The sequence below is a fragment of the Silurus meridionalis genome, chromosome 12 (assembly GCF_014805685.1).
Source record: "Silurus meridionalis isolate SWU-2019-XX chromosome 12, ASM1480568v1, whole genome shotgun sequence".
In the NCBI taxonomy this organism is placed as follows: domain Eukaryota; kingdom Metazoa; phylum Chordata; class Actinopteri; order Siluriformes; family Siluridae; genus Silurus; species Silurus meridionalis.
Window position 1 is genome coordinate 25,578,518 of NC_060895.1, and position 15,000 is coordinate 25,593,517.

At 42.8% G+C, this 15,000-nt stretch overlaps 1 protein-coding gene and 1 pseudogene across 1 annotated transcript; both read left to right on the forward strand.

Annotated features, from left to right (window-relative positions):
* Positions 1-7,311: 7,311 nt before the first annotated feature.
* LOC124394870 (gamma-interferon-inducible lysosomal thiol reductase-like) lies at positions 7,312-12,855 on the forward strand. The gene is made up of 7 exons (XM_046863362.1): positions 7,312-7,488; positions 10,124-10,303; positions 10,431-10,505; positions 10,657-10,746; positions 11,508-11,660; positions 11,743-11,811; positions 12,522-12,855. Exons 1-7 carry the CDS (start codon positions 7,396-7,398, stop codon positions 12,579-12,581), a joined length of 720 nt encoding a protein of 239 aa, XP_046719318.1. The 5' UTR covers positions 7,312-7,395; the 3' UTR covers positions 12,582-12,855.
* Positions 12,856-13,002: 147 nt separating this feature from the next.
* The window catches only part of LOC124394872, a 6,596-nt pseudogene continuing 4,598 nt past the window's right edge, over positions 13,003-15,000 (forward strand).

The following is a 15,000-nucleotide window of genomic DNA, read 5'->3' on the forward strand; positions in this document are numbered from 1 at the left end:
ATGAGGAGCTGTATAAGAGGTTGGACACTAAGGAAGGAGAAAAGGAGTTATACCGATTGGCCAGGCAGAGGGACCGAGCTGGGAAGGATGTACTGCAAGTTAGAGCAATAAAGGATGGAGAGGAAATGTGTTGACTAGTGAGGAGAGTGTGTTGAGAAGGTGGAGGAGTATTTTGAGCAGCTGATGAATGAGGAAAATCACAGAGAGAAGGTTGGAGGATGTGGAGTTGGTAAAGCAGGATGTAGATAGGATTAGTAAGGAGGAAGTAAGAGCAGCGATTAAGAGGATGAAGAATGGAAAGTCGGTTGGACCAGATGACATACCGGTAGAGGCGTGGAGATGTTTAGGAGAGATGGCAGTGGAGTTTTTAACCAGATTGTTTAACAGGATTCTGGAAGGGGAGAGGATGCCTGAGGAATGGAGAAGGAGTGTGCTGGTACCGATCTTTAAGCATAAGGAGATGTGCAGACCTGCAGTAACTACAGGGGAATTAAGTTGATCAGTCACACCATGAAGTTATGGGAAAGAGTAGTGGAAGCCAGGCTGAGAGAAGAGGTGACCATCTGTGAGCAACAGTATGGTTTCATGCCGAGGAAGAGCACCACAGATGCCTTATTTGCTTTGAGGATGTTGATGGAGAAGTATAGAGAAGGACAGAAGGAATTGCATTGTGTATTTGTGGATTTAGAGAAAGCGTACAACAGAGTGCCAAGAGAGGAGTTGTGGTATTGTATGAGGAAGTCAGGTGTGTCAGAGAAGTATGTAAGGGTGGTGCAGGACATGTATGAGGACAGTGTGACGGCAGTGAAGTGTGCAGTAGGTACGACAGACTGGTTCAGAGTGAAGGTTGGACTGCATCAAGGATCGGCCCTGAGCCCTTTCCTGTTTGCAGTGGTGATGGACAGGTTGTGGATGAGGTCAGACAGGAGTCTCCCTGGACTATGATGTTTGCAGATGATATTGTGATTTGTGGTGAGAGTAGAGCAGGTTGAGAAGAGCCTGGAGAGGTGGACATATGCGCTGGAGAGAAGGGGAATGAAAGTCAGTAGGAGTACATGTGTGTGAATGAGAGGGAGGGCAGTGGGTGATGCGGTTGCAGGAGAAGAGGTGGAGAAGGTGGAGGAGTTCAGGTACCTGGGGTCAACAGTGCAAAGTAATGGAGAGTGTGTTAGAGAAGTAAAGAAAAGAGTGCAGGCAGGGTGGAGTGGGTGGAGAAGAGTGACAGGAGTGATTTGTGATAGTAGGGTATCTGCAAGAATGAAAGGGAAAGTTTATAGGACTGTGGTGAGACCTGCGATGTTGTATGGATTAGAGACAGTGGCATTGAGTAAAAGGCAGGAGGCAGAGCTGGAGGTAGCAGAGCTGAAGATGTTAAGGTTTTCGTTGGGAGTGACGAGGATGGACAAGATTAGAAATGAGTTTATTAGAGGGACAGCACATGTAGGATGTTTTGGTGACAAGGTGAGGGAGGCGAGATTGAGATGGTTTGGACATGTGCAGAGAAGGGACATGAATTATATTGGTAGAAGAATGCTGAAGATGGAGCCACCAGGTAGGAGGAAAAGAGGAAGGCCAAGGAGGAGGTTCATGGATGTGGTGAGGGAAGACATGCAGGTAGTTGGTGTGAAAGAGGCAGATGTAGAGGACGGGGTGGTATGGAGACGGATGATCCGCTGTGGCGACCCCTAATGGGAGCAGCCGAAAGAAGAAGAAGAAGAAGAAACAACATAATTACTTTAAAAAATGTACAAGAATATTTTCCCTTCATGCTCTATGTTGTTTGGTTTTATTAATAATAAAAATACATTTGCATGAAGCAGCAATACTTGTCCATGTTAATTAGAGTATTAAACACTTAAAAAGTATTAATTTAAGGTACATTTAGAACCGAAACAAATGTGTGATTAAGTTGCAATTAATCACAATTTAACTCATGACAACTCAATTGCACATTTGTTTCTGTTTAATCGTGAATAATCACATGACTGGGTCAGAACATCTTCAAAACTGCAGCTCTTGTGGGATGTTCCTGGTCTGCAGTGGTCAGTATTTAATAAAGTGTTTCAAGGAAGGAACAGTGGTGAACCGGCGACAGGATGTGAGGAGGGAAGGCTGGTCCGTGTGGTCCGATCCAACAGACGAGCTCCTGTAGCTCAAACTGCTGAAGAAGTTCATGCTGTTAATGATCGATGGGTCACGACTGTTTTAGTGTGATAGAAGAGTATCTGTGAGAGTGTGTTATAGAAGTGAAGAAAAGAGTGCAGGCAGGTGGAGTGGGTGGAGAAGAGTGATAGCAGGAGTGATTTGTGATAGAAGAGTATCTGTGAGAGTGAAAGGGAAAGTTTATAGGACTGTGGTGAGACCTGAGATGTTGTATGGTTTAGAGACAGTGGCATTGAGTAAAAGACAGGAGGTGGAGCTGGAGGTAACAGAGCTGAAGATGTTGAGATGTTCATTGGGAGTGACGACGATGGACAGGATTAGAAATGAGTTTATTAGAGGGACAGCGCATGTAGGACGTTTTGGAGACAAGGTGAGGGAGGTGAGATTGAGATGGTTTGGACATGTGCAGAGGAGGGACATGGGGTATATCAGTAGGAGAATGCTGAGGATGGAGACACCAGGAAGGAGGAAAAGAGGAAGACCAAGGAGGAGGTTTATGGATGTGGTGAGGGAAGACATGCAGGTAGTTGGTGTGAAAGAGGCAGATGTAGAGGACAGGGGGGTATGGAGACGGATGTGGCGCCCCCTAATGGGAGAAGCTGAATGAAGAAGAAGAAGAGGAAGAAGAAGAAGTGGTCGTGACTGTTCTAGCAGCAAAAGGGGACCAACACAATATTAGGCAGGTGCTCATAATGTTATGCCTGAACAGTGTGTAGATCAGAAGGAATAAATTTATATAAATAGAAGTTTATCCTTTATAAGTTATCCAGTAGTAACTGTGGTGAAGGAAACATGTTAATGGTGACTGAAGTCCTCAGAAGGACAGAATAAGTGCAAGAAGTTCAGGGTCTGATGGCAGATTAATGAATGTCAGAGCGTGTGATGTGTACGTGAGTGTGTGTGTGTGTGTGTGTGTGTGTGTGTAAGAGTGTGTGTGTGTGTGTGTGTGTGTGTGTGTGTGTGTGTGTGTGTGTGCATGGGCGTAAATTCCGGGGGGGACCCATCCGAGGATTGTCCCCCCCCAAAAAAAGATTATTAAAAAAATTGCACTCTTTATTATATGAAAAATATATATATATATTGTGAGGAAAATAAGTATTTGAACACTCTGCTATTTTGCAAGTTCTCCCACTTAGAAATCATGGAGGGGTCTGAAATTGCCATCGTAGGTGCATGCCCACTGTGAGAGACATAATCTAAAAAAAAAAAATCCAGAAATCACAATGTATGATTTTTTAACTATTTATTTGTATGATACAGCGGCAAATAAGTATTTGAACACCTGTCTATCAGCTAGAATTCTGACCCTCAAAGGCCTTTAAAATGTCCACCTCCACTACATTTATTATCCTAAATTAGATGCACCTGTTTGAGGTCGTTAGCTGCATAAAGACACCTGTCCACCCTATACAATCAGTAAGAATCCAACTACTAACATGGCCAAGACCAAAGAGCTGTCCAAAGACATTTACATTTACATTTACATTTGCGGCATTTAGCAGACGCCCTTATCCAGAGCGACGTACAAAAGTGCTTTAAATCTCTAGTAATGAATAAATCTACACTGGTACGCAAGATTACAAACTTAATATAAATATAACTCGAATTCTACAAACTTGGAAAGTGCTAATTTAGGTATTTCAGGAAGAGGTAGGTCTTCAGTCGTCGCTTGAAGATAGTCAGGGACTCTGCTGTACGGACATCTAGGGAAAGTTCATTCCACCACCTCGGTGCCAGAACAGAGAAGAGCCTTGAAGTGTACTTACCTCTCATTCTGAGAGAAGGAGGTACCAGTCGAGCAGTGCTAGAGGATCTCAGACAGCGTGGTGCAGTGCGAGATGTGATGAGGTCACTGAGGTATGATGGTGCCGGTCCATTTTTGGCCTTGCAGGCAAGCATCAGTGTTTTGAATCTGATACGTGCAGCTACTGGAAGCCAGTGAAGGGAGTGCAGCAGTGGGGTGGTGTGGGAAAACTTGGGCTGATTGAACACAAGTCGTGCAGCTGCGTTTTGGATCATTTGCAGTGGACGAATAGCGTTTAGAGGAAGACCTGCCAGCAGAGAGTTGCAGTAGTCAAGTCTTGAAATGACAAGAGACTGAACGAGCACCTGGGCAGCCTGTATGGACAGAAATGGTCGAATCCTTCGGATGTTATAGAGAAGAAATCTACAAGAACGTGCAACATTAGCGACATGTGGGAAAAAAGACAGTTCATTGTCCATAGTTACCCCAAGGTTACGAGCAGTGGCTGAAGGGGAGAGCAGAGAGTCATGAAGTGTTATTTGGAGATCTTGACCTGGAAATGAATCACCTGGGATGACCAGCAGTTCTGTTTTGCTGGGGTTGAGTTTTAGTTGGTGAGCACTCATCCATAAAGATACGTCTGACAAGCATGCTGAGATCCGAGCGGAAACTGTGGTATCTGATGGAGGGAAAGAAAAGATGAGTTGAGTGGCATCTGCATAGCAGTGATAAGAAAACCCATGTGAGTATATGACTTCACCAATGGAGTGGGTATAGAGGGAGAAAAGGAGGGGAACAAGTACAGAGTCTTGTGGGACACCAGTGGTGAGTCTGCACGGGGCAGATGTGGATCCCCTCCATGTTACCTGGTATGAGCGACCTTCCAAGCAAACCATCCCCAGGCTGTTCCGCAGATACCAAGGCTCTTGAGGGTTGACAAAAGTGTCTTGTGGTTGACTGTGTCAAATGCTGCTGAAAGGTCCAGGAAGATAAGTACAGATGACAGCTTGGCTGACCGAGCAGCATGCAGTTTCTCAGAAACAGCCAAAAGGGCCATCTCTGTGGAATGTGCCGCTTTGAACCCAGACTGGTTAGGTTCATGGAGGTTGTTCTGTGAGAGATAGACAGACCGTTGGTTAAAAACAATGCGTTCCAGAGATTTAGAAAGAAAGGAGAGAAGTGATACCGGTCTGTAGTTGTTGATGTCTGATGGATCCAGAGCAGGTTTCTTCAAGATAGTAATGACCCTTGCTTGCTTAAAGGTAGTTGGTACATAGCCAGATGTTAATGACCCATTGATGATTGTGGAGATGAAGGGCAGGAGATCTTGCGTGATGGTCTGGAGCGTAGTTGAAGGGATTGGATCCAGAGGACAGGTGGTGGGATTTCAAGATCGGATGACTTGCAGTATCTCATTTTCTGTTAAGGTTGAGAAGCTTGACAGAGACGTAGTGGATTGTTGGCTGTGTTGTGTAGTCATTGTTGGAGAGGAAGTGAAGGTGTGGCAGATTTTCTTAATCTTCTCATCATAGAAGGAGGCAAAGTCATTAGCAGTCAGGGAGGATGGAGCAGGTGCAGCAGGTGGGTTGAGTAGAGAAGAGAAGATGTTGTGAAGCTTACGAGGATCTTGTGCAGAGGCCTCAAGCTTTTCCTTGTAGAAGGCAGTTTTGGCAGAAGTCACCTCCAAGGAAAAGACACTTAAAAAAAGATACTAGAGACAAAATTGTACACCTCCACAAGGCTGGAAAGGGCTACGGGGAAATTGCCAAGCAGCTTGGTGAAAAAAGGTCCACTGTTGGAGCAATCATTAGAAAATGGAAGAAGCTAAACATGACTGTCAATCTCCCTCGGACTGGGGCTCCATGCAAGATCTCACCTCGTGGGGTCTCAATGATCCTAAGGAAGTTGAGAAATCAGCCCAGAACTACATGGGAGGAGCTGGTCAATGACCTGAAAAGAGCTGGGACCACCGTTTCCAAGGTTACTGTTGGTAATTCACTAAGACGTCATGGTTTGAAATCATGCATGGCAGGGACGGTTCCCATGCTTAAACCAGCACATGTCCAGGCACGTCTTAAGTTTGCCAATGACCATTTGGATGATCCAGAGGAGTCATGGGAGGAAGTCATGTGGTCAGATGAGACCAAAATAGAACTTTTGGGTCATAATTCCACTAAACGTGTTTTGAGGAAGAAGAATGATGAGTACCATCCCAAGAACACCATCCCTACTGTGAAGCATGGGTGTGGTAGCATCATGCTTTGGGGGTGTTTTTCTGCACATGGGACAGGGCGACTGCACTGTATTAAGAGAAGGATGACCGGGGCCATGTATTGCGAGATTTTGGGGAACAACGTCCGTCCTGCAGTGTGTGCAAACCTGGTGAAAAACTACAGGAAACGTTTGACCTCTGTAATTGCAAACAAAGGCTACTGTACCAAATATTAACATTGACTTTCTCAGGTGTTCAAATACTTATTTGCAGCTGTATCATACAAATTAATAGTTAAAAAATCATATATTGTGATTTCTGGATTATGTCTCTCACAGTGGACATGCACCTACGATGACAATTTCAGACCCCTCCATGATTTCTAAGTGGGAGAACTTGCAAAATAGCAGGGTGTTCAAATACTTATTTTCCTCACTGTATGTATACCTAAATAATTGTGCATTTAGAAACAGTTGAGTTCCCCCTCCTCTTCCTCACAGTGGTTTGACCCACTGCCTGCTTTTCCAGTTCATCTCACCTTCTCTACACACACGAGTCAGGTGTGTGTATGCGACTCAATTAATGTTCAACTCCTTTAACTAGTGTATTTTATTCACCTTAAATAAAGCGATTCTCTTTAATGTAGTTGATGCAGACTCATTCATGAATTAGTTGTGGCAAAAATGCTGATTACGGATGTAATTTTCCATGAATCTGCTCTATTAGTGATTAAAATATGACTTGTCTAGTGAACGTTAGCTTGTTTACAATAGCGTGTAGCATAGTGCACTGACACTAACACACCAAAGCCGTTTTTCATGCAGTGTTTTATTTGGGACGACTTGGCATAATGTCAATTTAACATTAACACACAATTAGCATATTATTTATTTGTGCATTTACTAAATGATCACTGTGCTACAGCCGAACTGACCCCACTGTATTTTTATAATACAATACCCCCCCCCAACTGTTAAATTTACGCCCATGTGATGTGAGTGTGTGAGTGTGTGAACGGTGTACTCCGTGCCGCTTCTTCCACACTTCTTTTAGCTGCCGAAGTTCTGCCGGTGTTTGATGACGCCGCTCCGCGTGACTCCCGTCCAATCGGAGCGCAGCGCGAGCGCTTCTGGAGCCAATCAGATCGCTTTACGAGGACGCGTGTAATTATTAAAGCAGTTGTTTAAATTACACACCGGACATTTTTCTGTACTTCTTCATACACACACACACACACACACACACACACACACACACACACCGTCCGGCTGCAGAGATGTGCGTCCTGAAGTCCGCGATCGCGCTCGCGCTCACCTGCCTCGCCACGATGGCGTCCGAGTGCGCGAGCTCACCGGCCGACAGATGCGGGGTGAGAGAACACACACACACACACACACACACACACACACACACACACACACAGGTGCTGCTTTACTTCGTTAAAAAAATCAGAGAGAGTGACAGATTTGTCATTACGCTCCTGGTCCAACCTGCTGTGGTGTTTTGTACTGTACACACACACACACACACACACACACACACACACTCACTCACTCACTCTTACCAACCAGACCATCAGGAATACAGAGTTCAGATCAGAGCAGAATGAGGAACCGGTGTGATGAGTGGGAGACTCAAACATCTGCATGGTGAAGATTTCAGTTCTGACTCATGTGATCTCCTGCCTGACTCATGTGATCTCCTGCAGGGAGTTTCCCCATGAGATCATGCTCCCAAAGTCAGGTCCTGCAGGATCTCAGGCTTTCTGTAGGAAAGGAGACGTAGAGAATGTCGTTAATGTAAGGTGATCCCTCCTTCTGATTGTGAGATGAGGTTGTTTGAGGAACACCAACATACCTGTACATTTCTACAGTTCCTGTGGAAAGTGTGGAGTATTTGTGTGTGTGAGAGACACGTGCAAGTTCCTCGTTGTGTAATGCTCTGAAGATTTTTGAAGACCAAACAAATCTAAAAATGTCAAACTTTATTTCCATTCAAAAATCCTTTATTATGTCGAGCTTTAACTGCTTCACACACTTCAGTTTCGTTTCTCCAGAAATACTTTGCTGTCTCTTGTAAAAACTTCTTCACTAGTTGGACATTTCTTCTTCATCCAAGAGCAGTTTAGTAGGATTTAGGTGCGTTGACTGAGGCAGAAATACTTCCAAGACTTTACACATGTTTATGTAGCTCTAAAGGATAGTGAGGAAAGTGGGCGGAGCCTAACATAATAACATCTTAAGTAGGAACATGAAAGTCCTAAATGAAGTAAATTAAGTGTAGAAAACCCTTTAGAAAACAGAGGACATTGTCCCAAAGCAGCTTTACAGAAATTATTACAAATATATTTATAAATCATTCCATATCAGGGGGAAGGAAAAACTCCCAGAGATGGTATGAGGAAGAAACATTTAGAGTCTGGTTCCTCTCAAGGTTTCTTCCCTATACCACCTCGTGGACTTATTAATTTGGTTTACTATTTATTTCTGTAAAGCTGCTTTGAGTCCATTGTTAAAGTTCTGTACAAAACAAACTCAACTGAATTGATAAACAATTAAAAAGGGCCCATGATAGAAGGTTGAGGAGCACCAGTTTTTCTAGATCAAAACAACCACTTCAAATTTTCACAGTTATGAGATGAAAATCATCTCAGAACACACTGAAATACATTATAAATACGCATTATAAATCGTGTTGTATCTTGATATGGACCAGACTGTGGATTTCTCCTCCACCTTCTCCCCCTGCAAACACACCCTCCACTGCCCCCTCTCTCTCTCTCTCATTCACACATGTACTCTGTCTTACTCCTACTGACTTTCATTCCCCTTCTCTCCAGCGTGTACCTCCACCTCTCCAGGCTCTTCTCAACCTGCTCCCTACTCTCACCACAAATCACAATATCATCCACAAACATCATAGTCCACAGAGACTCCTGTCTGACCTCGTCTTTCATCCTGTCCATCACCACTGCAAACAGGAAAGGGCACAGAGCCGATCCTTGATGCAGTCCAACCTCCACTTTAAACCAGTCTTTCGTTTCTACTGCACACTTCACTGCTGTCACACTGTCCTCATACATGTCCTGCACCACCCTCACATACTTCTCTGACACACCAGACTTCCTCATACAATACCACAACTCCTCTCTCCACCCTGTCGTACACTTTCTCTAAATCCACAAACACACAATGCAGCTCCTTCCGACTTTCCACTCTTCATCCTCTTAATCGCTGCTCTCACTTCCTCCTTACTAACACTATCCACTTCCTGCTTCACATCTCCACACCATCCAACCTTCTCTCTCATTTTCCTCATTCATCAGCTGCTCAAAATACTCCCTCCATCTTCTCAACACACTCTCCTTACTAGTCAACACCATTTCCATCTCCATCCTTTATTGGTCTAACTTGCAGCACATCCTTCCCAGCTCGGTTCCTCTGCCTGGCCAATCGCTACAAATCCTTTTCTCCTTCCTCAGTGTCCAACTTCTCCTCTAGCTCCTCATACTAAATTATTGAAATGCTTTTATTGGGTTAATTATCCAGCAAAGTTTCTGGAAACTCAAACACGATGATGTTCCAGTACACAAAGCAAACTCCATGAAGATATGGTGTGAAGTGTGAAGCTTGTGAAGATCTCAAGTGTTCTACACAGAGCCTGGACCTGCTCAGCATTCTCACAGCATTCTTACTGATCATCTGTGGTGTAAACTGGAACTGGAGACTCCTTACCTTCTCAAATATTGGTGTCTAATCTGTGTGTCTGCGTTATGTATTTAGGAGCGTGTTTATGCCAGTTACTCACTCACATTAGGGAACTGAAACACACACACACACACACACACACACACACACACACTTCCTCCATTTATACCCTCTATTTCTGGAGAACCTGAATAATGAATGTTGGCGCTTGAGAAATAAATGCAAATAGAAAGTCATGTTGTGTATTTACAGTATATATAATGTAATTTTTGTGTGTGTGTGTGTGTGTGAGTGTAGGTACTAGGGCAGTGTGCTCCACAGAACTCGAGCAGGAGCGCTGATCTGGTTAACGTGTCTCTGTATTATGAGTCTCTGTGTGGTGGTTGTCGCCAGTTCCTGGCGTTGGAGCTCCTGCCGACCCTCATCATGCTGAGAGACATAATGACTGTGGATCTCGTCCCGTATGGCAATGCAGAGGTACACACACACACACACACACACCCCTCAGTCCTGCACTCTGATTGTTCAGAAGGTCGGCACTGACACTAGTTCAGCTGACACTCCACTAATAAACTGTGTGTGTGTGTGTGTGTGCGCGCTGCAGGAGAAGCAGGTGGGAGAAAAGTATGAGTTCACCTGTCAGCACGGACCAGACGAGTGTCTGGGGAACATGATTGAGGTGAGACGATAATCAGGGGGTGGAGTTAGTGATGTTATTGCTGCACCTGGATCAGGTGAGTTCAGTAGTGAATCTGATTTTTGATATGACGATTTTATATATATATCACGTGTGTGTGTGTGTGTGTGTGTGTGTGTGTGTGTGTGTGTAGACGTGCTTAATGAATAAATTGGGCGGGGGTGCGATTCCGGTGATTTACTGCATGGAAGCAGCTGATGATGTGGTGAAAGCGGCCGAACCTGTGAGTTTTTATCACTAATTTTTATACCTGGGACTAACAATCTAAATCTGACTCAGACTGACCTCCTGTAACTTGGACTGCCATCTGGGATAACTCTGACCATGCCTGACTCCAGTCTGACCCAGTTTAACTTAGTTTAAACCCAGACTATCTTCCAATGGGCCAAAACATCATAGGCCTGAAATTTAATCCGGATTAAACTAACCTGACTTCATCTAGAATTAAATCTAATTTTGGACTTGTTTGGAGTTTAACCTGGTATAATCTGATGGACCCAGATTAGCCCCAGTGGAATGAATTAACCTGGAATAAACTGACTTTACCAGCATCAGTCTGACCCTGGTTAATTTATAGTTAAACCCAAAGAAGCCACAAAAATATAATCTGGATTAAATGAATTCTACAGAGAATGATCTTAATAAGACCTGGACCTCAGTCTAACCCTAAATCCTTAACACACATAATCTGGGGCAAATTTTGATTTGTCTCAAATTTAATCTGGATTAAAAAAAAGTGACTTGGACAGAATTAGGATTATCTTCAGATTCTGATTAGATATTAATGTAGCAGGGTCTGGACTCTGTTGGATTTGGACTCGCTGAAAAATAAAGCGAACTATCATGAGATTTGTTCAGAAATAAATCTAACCGCATTAACATATTGCCTTAATCCAAGTCCTCCTGGCCTCAGGTACAGTTTTATGGAAGTGAAATTATTATAACAGGTTCAGTTCCTTATTGCAGTGTCTTGTTTCTCCTCAGTGTCTCGCCCTGTTCAGCCCCGAGACCAAATTTGGAGACATCATGTCGTGTGTGAACGGTGACGAGGGAAATCAGTTAATGCATCAGAACGCCAAGAAAACCGCATCTTTACAGCCACCGCATCAATACGTGCCGTGGATCACCATCAACGGAGTGAGAACGAGTCCTCACACCATCTTCACACTTCTAACTCTAATCCCTCACTTCACTTCCTGATTATTGTGTGTGTTTACAGGAGCACACTGAGGAACTGCAGAATAAAGCGATGAACTCACTCTTCCTACTCGTCTGCAGCCTCTACAAGGTGAGAGAGAGAGAGAGGGAGGGGGAGAGAGAAAGAGAATGTGGGATAGATGGAAAGACAATGGAAAATTAGAGACAGATGGAGGAATGAGAGACAAGTGGGAATGAGGGAATGAGAAAAAGACAGAGGGACTGGAGATGAATGGGACTATGATATAGATGGAGAGAAAGACAGAGGAACGAATACTTACAGCATAAAAGACAAATGGAGAACTGAGAGATTGATAGAGAGAAAGACAAAAGAATAAAAAGACAAATTGGTGACTGAGAGAGTGATAGACAGAATAGAGAGACTGAAAGAGACTAATAGATAGACAGAGAGTGATAGACAATTTGGGGACCGAGAGACAGATAGTGGAATAGAGAGACAAGTTGGGGACTGAGAGACAAAAGTACTGAGATTGATAGAGAAAGATGAACAGATAAAAAGACTGAGACAGACGGAGCTATAGATGGGACAGGGATGGGATTGTATGGAGGCAAACATGTAGACAGAATGACTGATGAAGCGACAGACTGGAGTATGGAGAGATATAAAGAGGGATGGACACAAACATCTGGTGAGGCTGAGGGACAAGAGAGTGATGGACAAACACACAGACAGAGAGAGAGAGAGAGAGAGAGAGAGAGAGAGAGAGAATGTTTTAAAGTATTACAGTTGTTATATGGTGTGTGTGTGTGTGTGTGTGTGTGTGTGTGTGTGTGTTACAGGGTGATGCTCCTCCAGCATGCTCTCTGGGACAGAAGAAGGTGAAGATGAGTTACTGCTGAACAGTGTGACTGTAATCCTGACTCAGTGACTCAGTGATTCAGTGACTCAGTGATTCAGTGACTCAGTGATTCAGTGACTCAGTGATTCAGTGACTCAGTGATTCAGTGATTCAGTGACCCAGTGACTCAGTGACTCAGTGATTTAGTGATTCAGTGACTCAGTGATTCAGTGATTCAGTGACTCAGTGAATGTAATGTGGTGGTGTTTTTTTTTTTTTACTCGCTGTACAGCATTCAGACACACTTTAATAAACTTTAGTTTTTATTCACTTCATTTGTGTGTGTGTGTGTGTGTGTTGTGATCATCCTGGTGAACATGCAGACACACACAATACCCATTTCTGCTTTATTTTTAGAAATTTTAAAACAAATACATTTTATATATTTATCTCTAATTTTTTTTAACAATGTCTATGATGATGATTTATTATTAAAAACGAAACGGAGATTTTTGAGATTCATTGAGAACAGATAAAACCGTTTTAATTGGCAGAGCGAGAGTGCGCATGCGCAGAGCTGTGAGATTAATAGTGCGGTAATAACGCTGAGCTGTTGACAGAGAGGAAGAAACACTGCGGAGGAGAAAGTAAGAAAAATCTTCATTAATGGAGTCAAAAGCTGCTTATTATTATTATTAGTAGTAGTAGTAGTAGTAGTAATAGTGGTGTATTCTTTCTGTTCCTGGTTTAATGAAGCGTCGCTCGTTTCTCTGCTGTGATTGGTTGATTTTTATTTAATACATTTTTACAACTGATTGGAATAAAATCCGCGCTGTTATATTACAGATTATTAATGGTCATACAGCTGACTTATGGAAGGTCTAAATATTATTTACAAATGTAAAAATCAGTGAATGTAGGCTACAACTGTGTGTGTGTGTGTTTCTGGATTACTCTAAACCTGCCTGATCTGATTAAATGCTTTCCAGTGAGGACACTGAGGACATCTAGTGTCCACCAGTATTCATTCTAATCACAGTTAATTCAAGTAAACTGCTCTCTTATTATCTCTGGGATATGTTTTGTGAATAAACAGTTCCTGTGTGGAAACACAGAGTCTTATGGTGTTTGAGACACATGTTCCTTTTGTTTCTGTGGTACAGTAAAAGACAAAAGAAAAGACAGTAATGTGATGGTGAAGGAGTGGAAGAAATGTCTGGGTCTAAATGGGAGATTTGTGTCTCCACCAGAAGGACCTGTGTAGGATGGAGAAGAGGAGAGATGTGATCAGACTGCTGATCTGAAGTTTAATGGTTTGGGGTTGTTTTGGAGCAGAGAAGGTTCTGGAAAGTGAAAGGAATCCTAAACCAACATTTTATAATTCAGCACCATGCAGTTCCGTCTGGACTGCGGCTCATCAGAAGCGACTTCACTGTACGAGACGATGAGCCAAAGCGCACGTCTGAGTTCTGTACGTGTTGTTTAGAGAGCAGACAGACGTCTGGAGTGATATCTATCATGGAACCACCTGCCCAGTCACCACATCTCAATCCTACTGAACTGCTCTGAGATGAAGAAGAAAATCTCCAACTGGTGAACATTTTTACTGAGTTTTACAAGAAACACAACAAAATATTTCAGCTGAATGTTTAAAGAAACGAAGTGTCCGGAGGCTGAAAGTGTGTAAATCTGTTCTTCATACTGAGGAGGATTTTAAAAAGAAAATAAAGTATAGATTCATTTTCAGACTGTTACAGTACCAAATTTTTTGCACAGAAACGAAAGTGTCTCTCAAGCACCAAAAAACCCTCAGAGTTTCTACACTTTTTACAGGAAATGTAGAATAGTGGATACACACTGCACCCAGGAAAACCTGTGTGAATGTTTAGATTTTCTTTATAAAAAAATTTAACAATAATATATGCTTGGAGATTGTCTACAATATGCACAAAACAATTTACTACATAATTAAATAAATAAATAAAAAATTCTAGTGCTGTATTAAATTATAAATGCTAATAACTTGACATTATTAGCATTTAAGCTATTACACATTATTCCCTGTGTTTATAAGATCCAGAATTTAAAGTAAATGCCAAGATTTTTAGGCGTATAATACATTTATTGTAAAAAATAAACTAGGAGGTGGGAGCTTAAGGATTCAATTTTGGATCCAACGGTCATGAGTTTAAATCCTATCCACACTAATCTACCACTCCTGGGCCCCTGAGCAAGGCCCCTAACCGCATATCTGCTCAGGTGTATAAAGAAGATAAATGCAAATTGCACTGGATAAGGGCATCTGCCAAATGCTGTTAAAGTTTAATTGATTACAATGAACCACATCACCCAGTTAAAGGAGTCAAAAAAAAAATCCAGAAGGAGAAAAAGTAAATCTACAACTACAAAAAAAAATAATAATAATAATAAATACAAAAAGACACTCAGGATAAATGGTCTTGAAGTATTTCTCTAAGGTC